Below are 20,189 nucleotides of genomic sequence, written 5' to 3'. Positions count from 1 at the left end.
AAGATCAAGCCCTACCCATACTCACCACCACCCCCAACCTCCCATGCTGGGCATGGAGCCTGCTTAAGATTCTCTATTCCTCTCCTGCCCCTCCCCCCCTTACACACATACACACACACACACACACACACTAAAAATGGGCAAATGGAAACCACGCATTGATATGTAAATGAGGACACATTCTTCAGATGTCTAACCCAGTACCTTTAGGAGGATATAATGATAGGAAAAGACAAGGTTAGAGAAATTTGACACATTTACAGTGAGGGTAGAGGAGAAGCATATAAGGAGGTAGAAAGGAAGCCCAGTGTTGTCAGTAGGCTGCAAGCCAGTGAGCCCAAATAACACCACAACAATAAACATTAAGCTAGTAACTTTGTTCATATCATGGCATGGTGTGAGAGCCATTTTTTTAATTTAAAATGGAAATCTGATATTTCTTTACATAACCACACATATTTAAAGGGGCATGCATTTTTAAAATTATATTCTGTCATTTTAAAACCAAATTATGTTGGTTCTTTTGTTTATTGTTGGTGTTTGTGTGTGTGTTTTGTGGGGTTTTTTTGGTAGCAAGGAGCTGTACCTCCAACCAGTTCGGTTCCTCCTGTTGCCGGGGCCCCATCTGTTGGACAGCCTGGAGCAGGATTTGGAATGGTGAGTGGCAACCTGTGCTAGAAATTGTAATTGACATGTCTGAGGCCTTTGCCAAATACCAGATTAACAAATACAGCTGTAGAATATGATTCTTCCCCAAATGCAGTAATGTAAGACTTAATAAATTAAGTCATCTGTGTTAGACATTAAGAAGTCTACACACGATATGATAAAGCCAGCTATAAAATACTTAAATTCTGTAATCAAAATAATTCCTGTAGTATATAGTTATATCATTTTTGGAGTACTATTTACCAATCACATTCTTTACTCAATCATCAAAATCAACTCTTAATCATTATACTTGGACTTTTCACTTATCACTTTTATCACTCGCAAATTTTAGGGCTAGGGTCCATAAATAAGTGAGGTTTTGTCTCTTAAAAATTATGCTTACAGAAGACAAATAATCACCAACAAAGCCTGGTTGGGAGAAGGGTGCCATGTGGCCAGCTAGGCTTCTACTGTACCTCAGTGATTTTCTGCCATCTGCCAGCCTCACAGCACCCATTGTTCAAAGTCACAAGTTATACTTCCTCACAGGCCTGCATTCCTCAAAACTTTTCAGAAACGTTAAAGAATAAATGTCAGGGCATTACCATAGGGGGTGGATTCCACTCATGCTATGAACCACTCTTCCTCTTCAGCCTCCTGCTGGGACGGGCATGCCCATGATGCCTCAGCAGCCGGTCATGTTTGCACAACCCATGATGAGGCCACCCTTTGGAGCTGCAGCTGTACCTGGCACACAGGTCAGTTTTTTAATGTCCTTAAAATAATGACATTAATTTATAAGTATTAAACTGCCACATGGCAAACTGTTAAAAATATTTTTACCTAATATATATCCTCATATCTGTTGCTTCACAAGTAAAGGGGGAACATGGAAGACATATGAGCAATAGTGTGAGATTTGGAGGAAAATGCTAGAAGTAACTCACTATCCTAAGTCCTTCCATTCCTCTACTTAATTCAGAATAGTTCCTGAGAACAACTAGACATTTAAAGTATCTGGGCATTTATTCCAGAAAAATGAGTACTTCTGATCCATCGTTTTCTCACATGTTCCCAGAACTAGCTAAACTCAAGGTTAGGGACACAGTCCTCCAGGCTACCAGTTTTTCCCAAGAATTGTGACTTTTCGTACAGTTAGTAAGAGCAATGAGTCCACCAAACTGAAGAGTCTCAGGGAGTGGTCCCTACAAGACTATCCTCACTTAAGACACCAGCCATAAGTTTGGGAGTCCTGAGGGCTACCCTCTCACTTCAGACCAGCTGCCTACAAATTTGAAGGTTCTCAATTTCCTAGAACAACTTATAGAACTCAGGAAAGCATGAAATGTATTATAGTTTTATTACAGTGAAAGGATACAAATTAGATCTAGTCAAAAGAAGAGATGCATAGGGTAAAGTCTGGAACTGGGAGGGTTCCAAGCATGAAGCTTTGTCCTGGAGGATGTATTACTCACCTGACATCAATATGTAAGAGTATATATGTGGTATTGCCAACGCCGGAAGCTCACCTGCAGTTCAGTGTGCAGGGTTTTTATTGAAGTTTCCTTATATAGGAATTATTGATTGAATTATTCCCCTGTGGTTGAGTTCAATCTCCAAGCCCTGCCCAACTTCACTGAAAGGCTGGTATCATGAGACCCCAAGACCTAACACTCTCATCACATTCTTCATCTTTCTGGTTGGCTAGTCCCTACCCTGAGTCCTCTTGTTAGCATAAACTATCAGGTGTGGTTCTAAGAAGCCACCCTGAATAACAAAGACATTCCGATTACTCAGGAAATTCCAAGGAATTAGAGGTCACCTACCAGGATCCAGGAAAAAGAGCAAACCTCCCTTTAGATGAGGCCAAATTTGTTTCTACACAAAGTGCTACCTTTGTTTACCAAGATGGTAAAACACATACACTTTGTTGAACTGCTTTGCTGCTGATAGTGATAATAATGCTGATGAGGAACCAGTTCTTGATTCCTTTTGTAAGTTGCCTGGCTAAGGTGGAGGTATAGGTAGAAAACCAAAGAGGTTATCATGAGAAATTGACATTGATGGAGTCAGAACACCACATTATGACTTTACTAGCACCATGCCCAGCAAACCAAGACAAAAAGCTGAAATATATTATAATGGCATCAGTAAATAATTTCACTTCTATATATTTTTTAAATATTTATTTTTTTATTTCGAGGGACAGTGGGAGGGGCAGAGGAAAAGAATCTCAAACAGACTCCCTGCTGCATAGGACTCAATCTCACAATGCCAAAATCATGATCTGAGCCAAAATCAACAGTCAGTTACTCAACTGACTGAGCCACCCAGGCGCCCCACTTCTATGATATTTTTAACTCACCAAATGGACGTTTATATTGTTATCCATAGGATTCCTACTTTGAACTTCCTGAGTAGACTTTAATCCCTTTTGCTTCCTTTAACCATCTCTAAAATCTATTGTCTACTTGTTCCCAAATTTTACTTTCAGCCTCTTTCACCCCTCAAAAGCCACAGGGACCAGAAGAGAGAATGGTGGGTGTTTAAAGAGATAAATTTAGGATATGAGAAACCCTAACCTTCAAGGCTATACTCAAAGCCCTGGCTTCATGAGAAATTTTCTAGTCTGTTCTGAGACTAATGAACTCTGCTTCATATTGTTTCTGAAGGGAGTGAGGAAGGTTTTGAGGATGATAGTTTGGGTTAAATTTAATCTAGATATATTTAAATTCTAAAAAGGATCTTATTTTTTTTAATGTTTTCTTGATGGTTGAATATATCTATGATTATTTAACATACTTTTGAAAAAAGGCAGGACATTTCTATTTTTATTAACTTGGAAGAATATTATTGAGGTTTTTAAAATCTTTATTTGGTGTACTAAAAGCTTTAAAAATAAATTAACACAATTTTATTAAAGTAGATATTTTTCTTCATGATTCCAGTATTATACAGCATGAGTTTATTTACTTAATTCAAAGAATGAAAATGAAAAATAGATAATAAGATGAAAACAGTATTTTAGTCATTTAATTGAATTTATAGTGATTTAGGAAATGGAATGGCATATTTATAAAAGTTATAGATTGTAGCAGTGCCTGGATGGCTCAGTCAGTTAAGTATTCAACTCTTGATTTTGGCTCAGGTCCTGATCTCAGGGTTGTAAGATCAAGCCCTGCATCCCGTTGGACTCTGCATTGGGTGTGGAGCCTACTTAAGATTCTCTCTCTCCCTCTCTCTCTCTGTCCCTCCCCCCTTCTAAAAAAAAGTTTTAAATTATATTTCCTATATCAGAGAAGCAGCAGAGGTGATTATAATAAATAGTAAATATGATTTTATAACTTCGGAAAACAAAATAATGTTTTTCATTACCAGTGTGACAACATTACTGATGTTTCTCATTACTGACTGTTCCACTCTCTCTCAGTCAGTTGATATCCATCCTTCATGATGTCATCTCACCAAATTATTAATGATGAATCAACTCTTGAATTTCTTACCTTCCAAACAACTTCAACCCTTGCATTTATCTTTTTCTGATCTTTCTATGAAGAATGATTCCTGTTTTAAGTAATGGAAATTTGACTAATAGGTAGTGCAATAAGGAAATAGTTTCTGGACATGGGAACAAATCTGAAAATCTCTATTTCTGGAGCTCTATTTACTGAACCAATAAAAACATACATTGCTACCTCATCACCCCAGATTTCTGAGATTTCTCTCAGGTTACAAACATAGAAGAAGAATTAAACTCAAAGGACACATTATTCTATACAGATTACATGACCTCTTTCAGGGTTTCAAACCTTAACACTCCTGCAAAGGCTGCTTCCAAAGCTTATGTCTGTCACACAATGAAATAATTTAGGGATTAAGCAGAAACAAGGTAAGTTAATTCTTTGTTGCTTTTGCTAGCAAGTGCAATATAATTCTTTCCATAGCATTTAATTAATCTTCTCTGCGAGCTGGACAGGCAATTATTGGAAGTTAATGATATTCATACCTGGGCAATTCTTTTCTCATCTGAAATAAACAGTGCCCCCAAACTTGACTGTTTTTCATTTAAAACACTTTAAGTGAAATTCTAGTATATTTAATAATTTAAAGTAATTTCTTTAGTGACTTTCTGCAAATTATTTCCTTTCAGTTTTTCCCTTAAACTCACTCTCACTATAAGGAAAAGTCATTAAAATTCCTTCATTAGTTTAGTAGTACTAATAACTCAAAGTAAAAATGCTTTTGTTTAGAGCAAGTGATTGTTGTGTTACTGTACTCTATATTCATAATATCTGTATGTGACGAGTTTTCTGCATCTTCCCTAACTCATACCCATATGGTTCTGCCAGAGTCCTCTAAATCTGATATCAAAGAATTTCAGCAAAGCCAAATATAATTTGAAGTGTACTTTATGAAACCAAAATTAAACAACACTGTGGCTAAGTAAAATTAAGTATATTTTGTAATCCCTTAGCCATCTGATCTTCTGCATGTTTGTTTTCTGTGTCATGTGCTCTGCCTAATGCTTACCTGTCTCTCTGTTTGATTTCTGTTTCTGCTATCCTGGGCTGGCTTTTCCCCATTAGCTTTCTCCAAGCCCTACACCTGCCACTCAGAGTCCCAAGAAACCTCCAGCAAAGGACCCATTAGCGGATCTTAACATCAAGGATTTCTTGTAAACAATTTAAGGTATCTAATATTGAGCTTTTCCTGTGGGCTTGTAATAATGACTTATGCAATGCTTAGCTATTTCAAGTATGATATTTGTACTTTTGTGCTTTGAACACATGTAAATAATAATAATAATAATTTGAGTATTTATACTTTTTTAAATCAATATTCAAAGCCGCCAATGAATTATCAATAAATTTTTTAATCTTAATTAATTTACAAAACTAAGAGGGAGAAAGGCCTCCAAGTTGTCCTGAAAAGCACAAAGATTTTATTGATAAAGCAAAAAACTGCCCAAGCTACTTGGTAAATTAGAAAATTACCACTTTATTACCTGATGACAGGAATTTATAGAAAGCTAACATCTATTATATTGCATTAGAAAACATCTAAGAATATACTTGGCTACAAAATTGTATTTTTTGTTTATCCTTACTTGGCTTCCTCAAAGCTTAGATTGTTAGTTACCCTTAGCAATTTCTGCACTCAAGCAGAATTTTAAATTTCTAACATTCTGTTTTTAAATTTCTAACATGATTTATGACATAATTAATAATGGACATACGGAAAGAAACTGATAAAGGAAAAAAGTTTACTGCTAACCCCAGCACCTAACACAATGAGTAGATTCTCAACAAGTACTTGCAGAAAGTGGAGAAACAGTAATACTGCTTTTCCTTTAGACAGTACTTTTCATACCCACTTCCTAGTCATGAACTCCTTTGGTTGTCCCTGTGGGAAATGAAACCCTGTGATCTATACTAGCCAGATATTTTCTGTCTCCATTTCACAGCTAAAGGAACTGATCCTTGTCATTGAGTGAGTTGCTCAAGGTTGCACACTGGAGGGAGGTATAAGAGTGTCAAAGTTTTGAGACCACTGTCCAGTGTAATTTGTATAATGCAGCTTACAACCTATATATACACACACACACATATATTTAAACTTTCTCTAATGCATACTAAGATTTTTGTGGATTCCTACTTTATGATTTTTTGTTTTCTTATACAAGGTTGATGAGTTTATCATTTTGAGGCATTGACATCTTAGTCAAGTAATTCCTCCTTGTGTCTGACTTTTCTGTTCCATTTTGGGCTGGGCTGGTGTAGGCATAAGTGAGGCAATGAGCACTTACTTCTTAGCCGTTATAGGTTCAGGACTGACGAAGGATGCTGCAGGGAGCAGCCTTTTATCCAGCTATCTTTCTGTAAATATTGCTCTCATCCTGCGCCAGGAGCTCTGATGAGCACCTGAAACAGAGATGCTTGAGATAGCCCCTGCTCTCAGAGGTTCATGGTCACAAGGGAGACAGACACAGACTAATTTATGAAAAAGAGTTACCCACGTAACTCGTAAGCCTTCAACCCCAGGAAGATTCCCAGGCAGAGATGACTGGTGAAGCATGGGCTGGCGGTCCTGGGGACAGAGGAGGGGGAGCCGCATTTGCAAAGGCGCTGAGTCACCTTGATACCTCCCTCCTCCTCTGTTCTGTTACTTGTTCAGCTGTTGAGTAAACTACTGAATGCCATAACTGAAAAGAGGCCAAAATAATGAAAATCACTGCCATTCCTTTTTTTTTTCCATCTGCCCTTTTTTAAGGGTGAACTGTTCTTATTTAATAGTAAATGTCTCACTACTGAAATTTATCCTAAGTATCCATGTTTTCAAAATTTTGCTGATACAATTTTTACCTAGAATGAAACTATACATTAAAATATTTTCTAAAAATTTCTTCCTGGCTGAAACTTTAAGCAAAGAATTGTGGAAAGTATGTAAATGTGAATTTGTTATAAAGACATCCTTTGCATGAAGATTTTTCCTAGTAACTGTGAGGTAAAATTGCCAGGAAGGCAATATGTTTGAGGAGTGTATAATGTTATTTTCTAATTCAAGTGCTTTTTATCTTTACAGCTGCAATTTTTGTGACTGAATAGGAAAAAAATAATGAGTTTGGAGACTTCAAATAAAATTGATGCTCAGAGTTTCAAAGTGAGCCACCAGTACCAAACCCAATGCTTACTCGTAACTTCTCTTCCAAAACATGTAGCACAGCTGTGAAAGTGAACATTAGGAATGTGTACTACCTTAGCTGTTATCCCTACTCTCAAAATTGTAGTGTATTTGGGTTATTTGTGTGTTGTACGATGTAAAAACAATGAATGGATGTTTCTGATGCCTTTAGTGCTTTTCTGGACCTCGCCCATGGACGGATGATGCAGCTGTTGTGTGGTGAGCCATTTGGAAAGATGTGTCTGTGTTTTTGAGGGTTTTGATGTATATATGACTTTTGGACAAACCTAAACTCTTCCCATAAATTCTCTTTTTCTCTGTATCTCTGTTACAAACATAGTGTGATAATATCAAATAGTAAGGAAAACACTCTTAAATATACAAAACTTTTTCGGTGTGGAGTACATTTTTCCAATCACAGGAACTTCAACTGTTGTGAGAAATGTTTATTTTTGTGGCACTGTATATGTTAAGAAATTTTGTTTTAAAAAAAAATATAAGGGTTAACGTCCATAATAAATATTTCTCCTTGAAGCTACCTTATCAAGAATGAAAAAATCATATGGAAAGAATTCCATATTTAATCACTGCTACATTAAAATGTATATTTTGATTATATTTGACAGGTTTTGCATCTAAATTGACCTATTTATTCATTCTTGATTAAATGCACTGAAAAGTAAAGGGTCCATTTCTATCCTGTCCGTGAAAATGCAATTAGAAATGTACTATTCAAATGATTATGAAGGCACCCCAAAGTATATGTGTAATTTAAAGATTACTGCAAATATTTTTATTTTATTGTGGGTTTTCTGTACATCTGTTAATTTACTATTTCTTTGTGTGTTCTGTAGACTAGTGTTCTTTCATCCTTCAATTGAGCTCAGAGTAGGTTTTGTTGTACCATTGTGATTAGGATTTAAACTAATTCAGAGAATTGTATCCTTTACTGTACATACTGTATTCTTTAATTTTTAATTTGTTGTCATACTGTATGTGCTGATGGCTTGGCTTAAGATTTTGACGCATAAATGAGGTCACTGTTGATCAGTGTTGCTAGTGGCTTGGCAGCTCTTCGTAAAAGCATATTGGGTTGGAAAGGTGTTTGCCTATTTTTCAAATTATTTAATAGATGTATGGTACCATTTAAAAGTGGTTGTATCTGAATTTACTGTGGGGATAACATACACTGTAATGGGGAAAAAATTACCTAAAACCAATTTCAAAATGGCATTTCTTTCTATTTCAGTTTAAAAACCCAGTGCATGTACGCCCTCTGAGATGCAATAAACACCTTGAACAAAGAAAATGCAAACACAATCTTTCTCTTTTCGATTATTTTTTAGAGAAAACGTCTGTTTCAAATGACACACAGCATATATAAAATATTGAAAATTTAAAAACATTCACAGTGAAAAATGTTGTCCATACCAACATAGTTCTTATTATTTTACAATAAATTTAAAATGAGGGAAAAAACATTTTATCAGTTGTCATTAAACTTGGGACTCATGGCTGCTGCCAAATAAGCTGAAATTCCATATTTCAAAAAAGAAAAGGATGAACTTTTTTTTTTAATTACACAGCTCTTATATTAGTTTTGTGAGAATTCTCCATGGAAGTTGAAGAATAATAAGACGCCCATAAACTCAGAGAAATCTAGAAAACTGACTTTATGCCTATAACTAGATTGTGACAATGACTCAAAAAGTAGTGCAATCTCAAATAGAAGTATTTCTTAGCTAGAAGTATATCCTTATTTATTTTTTTAAGATTTTGTTTTATTTATTCATGAGAGATGTAGAGACATAGGCAGAGGGAGAAGCAGGCACCCTGTGGGGAGCCTTGATGAGGGACTCAATCCCAGGAACCCGGGATCACGACCAGAGCCCAAGGCAGAAGCTCAACTACTGAACCACACAGGTGCTCCCATATCCTTATTTCTAAAACTATCTTTCCCTAACTAGGGTTTATATCCTGAGAACTAACTTTCAAAAGCTAGTATCTGATTATGTATTATGAATTTTTATAGATTACATTTTGGTCATATATTACTGTGTAGGCATATTGTAATAGAAATGTGTTTTAGACTTTAAGTACTTTTAAGTTTAATATTGTATTTTTTTAATATTGCATTTTTTAATAAGCTTTCTCTCTTCATTGAATGGCTCACATGGTATAAATTCTTAATAGATGAAACTTCAAGAGCATTATTTTTAAATCAGACACTCGAACCTTGCCGCAGTGAGGCTCTGGGTGATCCTTATAGAATTGTCATATAGATGAGATGCTGAACGAGGTGCTCTGGGTACTTAAAAAGTGAACCTCTCTGGATAATTTTCAACACAGGTCCAGTGTACCCATGACGTTCTTCCACATGGAGAGCATGCCCTTCTAGCCTCACCTCTGGCTCAACCCCATCCTCTGCGTGCAGAGAGTACATGTGGGTACATGCCCCTTGTTCTCTGCATAACCATTCCTCTCCTGAGGCAGCAGAACACCAAGCACTTTGCTGGGCTCACGCAGGACCCTCTTCCTGGAATTACCTCACCAATTCCAGCAGTTCTGTTAAATCCCACTTGTCTATCATGGCTCCCCACCCTACTCTACTCAGCACAGTTTTTATCAAACTTTGTGGGACTTAACATATTATAATCATCTGTGACAGTGGCATCTGCTATGGCCAGTTGTGAGCCTCACAGGCAAGAAACCTCTCCTGTTCGTACCCTCAGGAACTAGCACTTTAGTAGGTGCTGGTGTCTGTGAGATGAATACAAGTATACTAGTTCTTAGACATGTCCTCACTTACCTGGGTACTGCTGAGCTAATACCATATTTCCAACTACTGAAGAATAACTCTCCTATGGCACGTTTGTCAGATGTCATTAGAGTTTTAATAGCTCTCTGTCAGCTCATTGTAACAGAACTAACATCAATTAAAACTCATCTTTAGTTGAAGATTTTGAGTCCCTTTTTGTATAGTATAATGATTGCAAGTAGTTCTTTCCATATTAAAGTGCCTCCTTTGTTCTTTTTTATGTAATTTATTGTACTTAAAAAGGATAAAGACCAAAGACTTTAGGAGGGGTTTGTGAGAGGAGGAAAGGAGAACACATAAAAAGAGAAATGGAAAGTCACAGAAAGATAAATTGTGTGAAGGCCTCCTTCTCCCTCTTAGGTAGACACCTTTAATAATATATCCCCAGACTTTTGTTGGTGGAAAAGGGGCATGTTCTTGCAGCAGTGATTATCATAGGGTTTCTTGTGTGGAAAAACTGGTTCAAAATAAAAATCGATGTTATCTTAGTTGAGAAGCCACATTGGTTTATATTTTCCAAGCAACAGGTTTTGTGGTAGTTTATTGTTCATCCTCTTGGGCTGTAAGAAAATCTCAATTTCTCGGAGCCTTGCTGACAGAAGATTTCACTAGTGAGCACATTATTTGGATCCCTTCTGTAAACAGAAACAGAGAGCTGTGATTGCGATTTAGTGATATGGTAATTAACCTTAGCTAAACTCTCAGAGCTGCAGTGCATCTGAGTTCATTTCCATGTATGCATGTTCAAACAATTCTGAAACATAAAGGAATTCTATAATTGACTCTGTAGTAGGTACTCTATAACTCCTGTACAAAGGGTTTTCAAACTCTGGTTTCACTCTGCACCTTTGCACTTTTTATTGATGCCCCCAAAAAGCTTTCATTTATATGGGTTCTGTCTGTCAATGCTTACTATGTGTAAGAATTTAAAACTGAGGAACTTTTAAATGTCTTTAATTCATTTAAAAATAAAAATATTTAGACACTGGAGTGGCTAAGTCGGTTGAGCATCCGACTTGACTTCAGCCCATGTCACAATCTCAGGGTTGTTAGATTGAGCCCCTATGGGGCTCTGCACTGGGCATAGAGCCTGCTTAAGATTCTCTCTCCCTATCTCTCTGCCCCTCCCTTTCTTCCCTCCCCTCTCTTCCTCTCTAAAAAATAAATAAAAGTATTAAAATCATTACATATTAACATAAATAAAAAATATTTATGAAAATTACAATTTCAAAAAATTTTAAAGAGTAGCATTGTTTTGCCATCTCTACAAATCTCTTTAATATTAGTCTTAACAGAAGACAGCCTCCTCCTTACACCTGTTTTTGCTTTCACTGTGGCTGTCAGTATCCCATGTCAAACAGTCATTGGAAAATCTACCATGAGCACATTTGTGAGAAAATAAGTATCTTGGTGTTATTATAAAATCAGTTTTGACCTCACAGTATTATTATAAAAATAATTTTGATCACACAGACCACTTGAAAGAGTCTCTGAAGCCCTTGGGCATCCCCCAACTATACTTTGAAAACAGCTTCTTTAGATCTAAAAGAATTGTTCTCAGGGCACCTGGGTGGCTCAGTCATTTAAGTGTCTGCATTTGGCTCAGGTCATGATCTCAGGGTCCTGGAATCTAGTCCCATATCTAGCTCCCTGCTCAGTGAGGAATCTGCTTCACCCTCTACTCTTCCTGGCTGCTAGTGCTCTCACTCTCTCAAATAAAATCTTCAAAAAATAATAAAGAATTGTTCTCATCTTTGAAAGATGAAATTTACTAGTTACATTTTATCAGATTATATTTTTTGTGTGTGAATAAAAGAACCCCAGCACCACCTTTTTTTGTTCAGTCTCTCCAAATGCCTACTTCCGCCACCCTGACATTACTTTGTAGGTGATGCTGGACTCGTGCAAGGATGAGAATTTTGCATCAGTCTCCATGGAAGAGGGTTTCTGCTCACACTCCCTGTTACCTTAGGCAAGTTAACTAACTTCTCTAAACTTTAGTTTTCTTGTCTGTGGAATGAAGAAAATTTCCATCTATGTACATACCATTAAATGAGATAAGGTATGGAAAATCCGTGGCACAGAGTAATGCTTCATGCATATTGCTGTTGTTACTTTTTCAAATTATTACAGTTACTATAAACTTTGCCAGTTGTCTACAGTTGTAAGAACACTAAAGGACAAAGTAGAGAGAGGTATAAAAATAGTCAATAAAAGGAATATTCTTTAATGTAAAGTATGGTCACCGGAAGTACTAAATGTGTTTAAAAATTGGTAAGTGCAAAAAAAATTGATAAGTGCAAGTGCCTGTTATACATAAAAATACAGTTCGTGGGGCACCTGGGTGCCTCAGTCAGTTAAGCATCTGACTCTTGATTTCAGCAGCTCAAGTCATAATCTCAGGGTTGTGAGAACTAGCTCTACGTTAGGCTCTGCACTGAACATGGAGCCTTCCTAAAATCCTCTCTCTCCTTCCTCCTCCCCCCCCCAACATTCTCTTTCTCTCCCTCTCTCTCTCTCCCTCCCTCTCTCTCTCTCTCTCTCTCCTCTCAAAAAAAAAAAATACAACTCAATTCAACACAGCACTGGGGGGTGAGTGGGCAGAGAGGACACAGCACCCACCAGAGTTTGACTCGGTTTCTTAGAGACTCCTTCTTAATTTTCCAATACCTAATGATACTTTTTAAGAACATGAATGGAAGATACTGACATGATAAATGTTTTATAATAGAATTAAATCTTTCTACCTGGAGATCAAAAAGTTTAATAAATATACTTTAACAGTGATTTTTTAAAAATATTTAGTGATGATTGGAGATGGAAGATACAGATGAAGTTAAATATATCCAGCAGAATGGACATCGTGTGTGCAGGTTGTAGCCATCAGAGCTGCAGGAGCAAGATAATTTTGAATAAAAGCCTATGACTAAAGAGACTAGCCTGGAACAGAACCCAGGCCTGCGGACAGCAGCACGCAGAAGGGTCAGGACCAAGAAGGGTCCCTTCCCAGCCAGGCGAGGGGGAGACAGTCATCTCTCTCTGATGATGCCCTCTGCTGTTAACCCAGTCTTGAATACTAGATGCATCTCCACACATCCAAACATCCCATGGTTCATTTCTTTCAGAGTAGAGAACATCTCTGGGGTAACTCAACTGATTTTATAATTTGTAATTGTCTTTTTAATATCTAAACTAGGAAGTAAACTTTACAGCCTGAAAAGCCTTATAAGTATGTCCCAAGGAAATTTGGAATTATTTTTTTCAAAACTGCTATTTTGGATCACGTGGATTTCGTACTCTATTGAAAACAGGAAATAGAGTTGTGACCATGTATGCAATATTTCAGATGTAAATTTAGGACCAGGTTTTTAAAAAACCTATCCCTTCTCAGAAAAACAAAACTATGGCTTCAAAGCTAAATTTAAAAGAGCATTTAGTTTAGAACAGAGGCAAAGATACAGTTGCTATTTGATTGGGTTCAGAACAAAATATAGTTAAATAACTTACCAGGGTGGTTATGTGTTAACTAAAGGTTAGTTCACTAAAAAAGCCAGATATGCTTGTTACATAACTTTCTTGGCATTGCATTCTTTGTGTATGGATGTTATCAGCCTTACTGATAAATAGTCTACAAAAATGTTACACACACATGTCTGAAAATGTATTCATTTTTTTCCTCAAGCCTAGTTTTTCTGTCTTGCTTGGTGGTCCCACAATCTACCTGGTCTCCTGTCTCCCACTTGGGGGACATGACACCCTCAATTCTCTCCTGCATCCAGTGGGCTACTGAATATGCTGAGCATCCTGCCTCAGGATGTCTCCCAAACGGCCCTCTTCTGCCATTCCCACTACTACTTCCTTACCACAGTGGCTCCAGCAGCCTCTTCACTGGGCTTTTTGCCTCTAACCTAATCCCTACGCAAACCCACCTCAATCCAGCCTAAAGGGTACCTACCGCCAGGTTTCCTTCCCCAAATGCCCATCTAATCACATTTCTCTAACTTAAAAACCTACGTCGGTTCCTGGTCATCTAAAGGTTAAAGTCAAAACTCTAGCATTACGGTCAAGCCCAGAAATCTTTCCAAGGCTTGAAGTCTAGCTTGGAAACCTCATTTCTTGTCATTCCTCACCAGTAGGAGGTGTGCTAATCTCCGATAGCAACAATCCTTAAATACTGTAGCCTAAACACACGCCAGAGTGTCACACTTCCAGACTTGTGCACAGGCTGTTTCTCCTGCCATGGATGCCCTCCTCCTCCAAGTTCCCCATTGAGAGGTTGACAAACTTCAGCTCATCCTTCAAAACCCAACCTAGGTGTCACCTCCTCTAAGAAGCATGTCTTGTATAATATCTGCCCACTCTGAGAGAGTCAAGCCTTCTCAAATGTGTTCCCTCCTCACCTTATACTAAACCTTTTCCACACTATTTTTTAAAATATATGTCTGGCTTCTTTAGTATGTTATGAATTCTCTAAGGAAGGGTAGACTCTAAGACTTAACTATATCCCATGTGCCTAAGATTGGGCTCAATAAAAGCTTGTGGAATTACATTAAATTGATCTAACCTACATTGTGAAGTGGATTATAAATTAAAAATATATAGTATCTAATTTTCAAGAAATACATAAAATTGGATTCTCACAGATTGTAAAACGATTGTATGTTCAACATATGTTCAAGAGTTTGGTAAATTTGATTCATTTCTTACCATCATAAAACAGGATTATAGCAATATGATTGCTAAAATGTATTTCCACTTTATAAAAATAATACTATACGGGTAGTTGACAGTTTACCATGACTTCCATTACCAAAGTCCTTGAGGTAGCTTCCAAGAAAATGTATAAAGGCAGGTAAAACTAAGAAAGCATTTAACCTGGAAGAAAAAGACAGACATCATCGTTGTGCACGGCGGGAGAGCTATGAAAGGTGGAAGAACTGTTTAGGAAACACATTATGATAGTGGTTACCAAACCTGGATGATCATCATCAGTCCTTGGAGAGCTCTATCAAGTATAGATCTCTGGGCCCTGCTCTGAAGGATTCCAGGGTAGATATACATGAGGCCTGAAAACAGGCTTTCTAAAATTCCCTAGGGCATTCCGATGAGCACCCAAGCTAAGGAAAACCACTGAAAACCCAGAGATCCCGTGGAATCACAGTGAGTAGCTCTATTTAAAAGTTATAGATGGTGCCAGCAAAAGAAATTTTCTGAATACTTCAAAATAGGAAAACCACAAAGAGCATTTTGTTTCATCTAGTCTAAAAATGGAGGCATTTAGTTACCAATCATAAAAAAAGGTAGTCCATATTGCATTATGATACAGCAGTTTCCACCAAAACCCAAGCTTTAATTAGGGGGTATGTGCAGGAGGGAGATGCTGCCATCTGTGGGCCAATGGCTGCCCAGGATGTCCTTTCATGGAGCCACATTGGTCTACACAAAGTGGCGCAGCTGCCCATTTGGTGGGTACAATAGCGTCACTTCTTTTCCCAGGCCACAAAGAAAGCCTTTTAAAGTAAATTTCCTAAGTGCAGTGGCAAAATACTAAATTCAGGTCTGTCTCAAAAACAGCATGCTTTTATTTTTAGGCAATTGCTTTGATAAGGTGGTACTTTTGTTTGGCAGTAGAATGGCACCAAGCCCATACTAATTTGTAAAAGAAAAAATAAACAGTATGTTTCTAGGTATCACAAGGAAAAAATTTTGAGAAATTTAAAGTTGTGTCTTTTAAGATGGTTAGCTCCAAGTGTTTCTAACAGCTGATCCATTTAAAGTGGTTTTGAGGGGGTGGGGGGAATTAATGAGTCCTCCCAGATCGCTCTATTATGTACTATTACATTTTTTTTCCTATGCCCTGAAATTCATACTATTTCGTGATCAGGTGTCTGAGTCATTTGCAGTAGTTTAAACTGTAAACTCTAAATAAAACAAAAATTGCAAAGTCTGACTCCTACCAATTAATGGGAAGAGAAGGGCTGATAAGGGGAAGATGCTTGGAGCCCAAAGGAACTTGTCCTCCTTACCATCCAGAAGACTCAGTACTATAAGGATTGCTTTTAGGAAATCCCTTAATTGTTTATCTAGTTTATAAGCTCCTTGATGGGCAGTTTTTAGAAAAACATTGTATTGTTAGCTAAACAGCAGTAAGCTGGAAGCTTAGAAGTAAATAATGCAGGGGGGTGGGCAGGCAGGGAGTACTAGTTTCAGAGAACAAGAGGTACATTACCCTAATCCTCCCAGCTCATGCACTATATACAAACATACTCACTTGTTCTTCAGGATAAATGATTGCTGGCCTCTCTGCTTTTAGGAAATGTCAGTCTTTCTTTCAATTATATAAGGTAATTTCTATAATCTTATACTAATTAGCTATTATATTTGCTGAACACTTATTTTATAAAGGCAGTCTACTGTGGTCAGACAATTAAAGGTATTTTATTCCATATCCTGAATTATTTCCATTACTCCAGAGTTGCTGTATCTATATGCCATAGTGCTAAATGTATGTATAAGTAGGGTGCAACTGTATCAGATTCTAAACTTGGAATAACACACATTAATATTCAAAATGCACAAATATTTTAACAGTTAAGGATGTTGGGAATTTGATGGGTGACTGGGCTGGCTCAGTTGGTTAAGCATCTGCCTTCGTTCAGCTCATGAGCCCAGGGTTCTGGGATCAAATCCTGCATCAGGCTCCCTGCTCAGTGGGGACCCTGCTTCTCCCTCTCCCTTTACCTGCTGTTCTGCTTCCTCGTGCTGTCAAATAAATTCTTTAAAAGAAAAAATAGGATGTTGGAGGCTTGATAAAATATTTAGGAAAGGTATTTTTCTTGATTTTTCAGATTAGAATTTCACTTGAGTATAAAAACAAATCAATTATGTAGACCACTGATGTTTCTCTTTTTTAAACAAGACTTTAAAAATATATATGTTAATGGGGTGTCTGGATGGCTCAGTCAGTTAAGTATCCTAGTCTTGGTTTTGGCTCAGATCATGATCTCAGGGTTGTGAGATTGAGCCCCCACGATTCGCTCTGTGCTGGGCCTGGAGACTGCTTTAGATTCTCTCTCTCTCTCTTCCTCTGCCCCTCCCCACATGCCCCCACCCCCACTCTCGTGCACATGCACCCACACTCATTCTCTGTCCCTCAAAAAACCAAAAATTTTAAAATATATATATCTATAAATACATATATATTAAACTTTTCAAATAAAATTTTTCTATGATATAATGCCTTCCAGACTCATACTGAACATACTAAATTTAAAATTGATCATGTAATCATCTTTATAAATATGACATATATTGATATGCCTCCATAGGCCAGTGCAGTTCACATAACTAACTGCACCAATACAATAGCTCCAAATGACTATAGTTTTATGGTCTTTATACTTTTTTAAAAGTAATTTAGTACTTTGCTGGCATCCTTCTTTTTTGTCGCTGTCACTTCGTGGGGCTATTGTAGACTTGCCTTTGCAGCTGCCTTCTAATTGTAACTTGAGAAATCAGATTACCAAATTTGTTAAGATTATATCTAGAGTAAAAGTAATTTCATGTCACTCATTTTTGGGCTAATATTTTTAATATTTTGGACACTTCAAATTTTATTCACAAAGGAAATTCTAGATAACATGTTAATTGCATGGCATATTACAAATTACTGATGAAATTAAAAGTAAAATATTTAGAAGAGTAAGGAAATGGGTGGTCATCAGACTAAGAGCCTAGAGGAAGCTTCCAAATTCTATATTTAGTTGTGTGAGCAGTTTCTGAAGTACTCACTTTATCTATGCCACGTGGGTGAAAGTATGCACACTTTTTCAGTTTATGAATTGATACATACAGGATTTCAATAACATAAATGGGAGTTTCAGTATTAGTAAAATGTTTACAAACACAGATGTTACAGCCTCAGTTTGGTAACTCCATACTGGAATGAATGCAGCAATGGATCATATGCTCACGTGGACTGCCATGTAGCAGTCCCAGTGCTTGACGAAAGTAAGTGGATTTTAAGATGTTTTCGGAAAATTTTATTTTTTTTTTATTTTAAATGATACTAAAGCAAAAAGAACTTAGGGACAAATTTTGATGCAGAGATTATCTGATTAAATCTTTATATGGCAGCTGGAGAGGATGAGCAGTACTTCGGCAGCCTGGCTCCTGTCAGTTTGTAGGCATTTTTATCAGAAACACACACATGAGTCAGGAGGGAATATGGGAAATATCTGACACCTTAAGTGCCATGCTACAGTATTTCAGTAATAAAATTCTGATTACAAATAAATATTCCTATTATTTAAATATAGCTGTATCTTAAGTGCAATATACAATTAAGACAATACCTCTAGTATTTTGAAGCCTTGTCATAGAGCACAGAATAAGTAATGCCCTGAAAGAGTAAGCCTCAAGCTATACTTGGTGGTATTTTTTAGCATGCATTTGTCACCTCCTCTATGCCAGGTACAAGCACTTGACGTAATGATGAAAGTGGTGAGAAGGAGATCAGTTGCCTCGAGCTACCATTCAGACCCTCTGACTAGTTCCTCTGATGGCTGCTGTGTTTGTGAGGTTTCCTGGGGCTGGCACAAGGTGCAACTTGTGGCTTTTTAATGGACACCTGTTGTGGACTATGCCCCCAAAGTTCATGCCCCCAAAGTAATGCTATTCAGAAGTGGGGTCTTAGCAAGGTAATTGGGGTTAGGTGAGGTCATGAAGGTGGGGCCCTTATAATGAGACTATCCCATTATAAGAAGAGACACCAGGGCTCCTGGTTGGCTCAGTTGGTTAAGCATCTGCCTTCGGCTTAGGTCATGATCCCAGGGTCGTGAGATCAGCCCCACATTGAGCTCCCTGCTCAGCGTGGAGTCTGCTTCTCCCTCTCCCTCTCCCCCTCCCTCCTGCTCATGCTCTTTCTCCCTCTCTCAAATAAATAAAATCTTTTAAAAATTAAAAAAAAATAAGAAAAGACACCAAAAAGCTCGTTTGCGTTTTCTCTGAATGTTCACAAAGAAGAGGTCATGTGAGTCCACAGCAAGATGGTACCTAGCAAAATTTCAGTTGTTTAAGCCATCCAGTCTGTGGTATTTTCTTATGGCAGCCAAAACTAAGACACCACCTTACCTGGAGGTAAAGCAAACTAGCCTAGATTTGAATTGCAAGTTAAGTTGGCCACCATGCTCTGGACAGTTGGACTAACTGAATCAAACTGCCAGTTATCAAATGTAGAAAGAAGTAGACAAGGAATTTCCCTCCCTAGGCTTTATTTATAAGTAGAAAAGAAAACCATCTAAGAGGTTTATTCCCCTCAGTTAAATAGTGAATCAATAAAGAGTCATGAATCCATCCATACACTACCTCATCTGATGAGAACATGATTTCATGATCAATTAGACCATATCTGCTAAGTATCTTTGAGCCTTATGAGTAGGGCATTAAAGAAAAAACAATTCTAGCCGGAAAAAAATCAATTTATTAAAAATATTTTTCCATTAATTAATTGGAGATGTTTACTAAGCATTAAAACTATTTTTTAAGCCTTAGCAGGTAATCTTAAAATCAGTAGCGAAAATATATTTGTTATAGTGATACCATGTAAAAGAATAATGATGCTATTTCTAGGCTATTTGCAGCTAGAGATCCACATTTTTGTAATGCTCCGTACTTCATTCAATTGCCTTACCCCAGTATTCTTAATTAAGGATCACAGTTCATTTTTGATAAGAATAAACATCCAATTTGCTAGCATAAGGCCAAAGAAGTATGAGTAATTGAAATGTGGAGATTGGGATAAAATACAAGATGAACATATAATTTCTGCAGAATGTAACAAATTGAACTAATAATTTAAACTAAAACAGTTAAGTTATATTCCTGAATTAATTTTAATAACCAACAAATATTTAAGTAGTGAAGTTTTTATTACTAGACAACTGCTTGAATGGAATGTGATGGAGGAGATTAAAATCTAAATCTTGGAGGTAAGCTAAATGATCTTTATGGTCTCTTCTAATCCTGAGATTCTATCTAG

General features: G+C 37.1%; 1 protein-coding gene and 1 long non-coding RNA gene across 14 annotated transcripts in view; one reads left to right on the top strand and one right to left on the bottom strand.

Annotated features, from left to right (window-relative positions):
* Nucleotides 1-8,652, top strand: part of SNAP91 (synaptosome associated protein 91) — a 139,874-nt gene extending 131,222 nt beyond the window's left edge. For 12 of the 13 annotated variants that reach the window (XM_025444874.3, XM_049092310.1, XM_049092311.1 and 9 more), the window contains 4 exons: nucleotides 574-657; nucleotides 1,305-1,409; nucleotides 5,238-5,340; nucleotides 7,234-8,652. In XM_025444874.3, coding sequence (XP_025300659.3) covers nucleotides 574-657; nucleotides 1,305-1,409; nucleotides 5,238-5,330 — 282 coding nt within the window. In that variant the 3' untranslated portion in view covers nucleotides 5,331-5,340; nucleotides 7,234-8,652. The remainder of the gene's footprint in view (nucleotides 1-573; nucleotides 658-1,304; nucleotides 1,410-5,237; nucleotides 5,341-7,233) is intronic. The other variant, XM_049092313.1, reaches the window with a different exon arrangement.
* A 39-nt stretch (nucleotides 8,653-8,691) lies between these two features.
* Nucleotides 8,692-20,189, bottom strand: part of LOC112658663 (uncharacterized) — a 28,008-nt gene continuing 16,510 nt past the window's right edge. The window contains exons 2-4 of the long non-coding RNA XR_003135873.3: nucleotides 14,858-15,025; nucleotides 12,197-12,323; nucleotides 8,692-10,785 (exon numbers count right to left, since the gene is read on the bottom strand). This is a non-coding gene — a long non-coding RNA (uncharacterized LOC112658663). The remainder of the gene's footprint in view (nucleotides 10,786-12,196; nucleotides 12,324-14,857; nucleotides 15,026-20,189) is intronic.

The sequence above is a fragment of the Canis lupus genome, chromosome 12 (genome assembly GCF_003254725.2).
Source record: "Canis lupus dingo isolate Sandy chromosome 12, ASM325472v2, whole genome shotgun sequence".
Classification (NCBI taxonomy): domain Eukaryota; kingdom Metazoa; phylum Chordata; class Mammalia; order Carnivora; family Canidae; genus Canis; species Canis lupus.
Note: the sequence above shows the minus strand (reverse complement) of the source record. Positions and strands in the feature narration are given on the sequence as shown.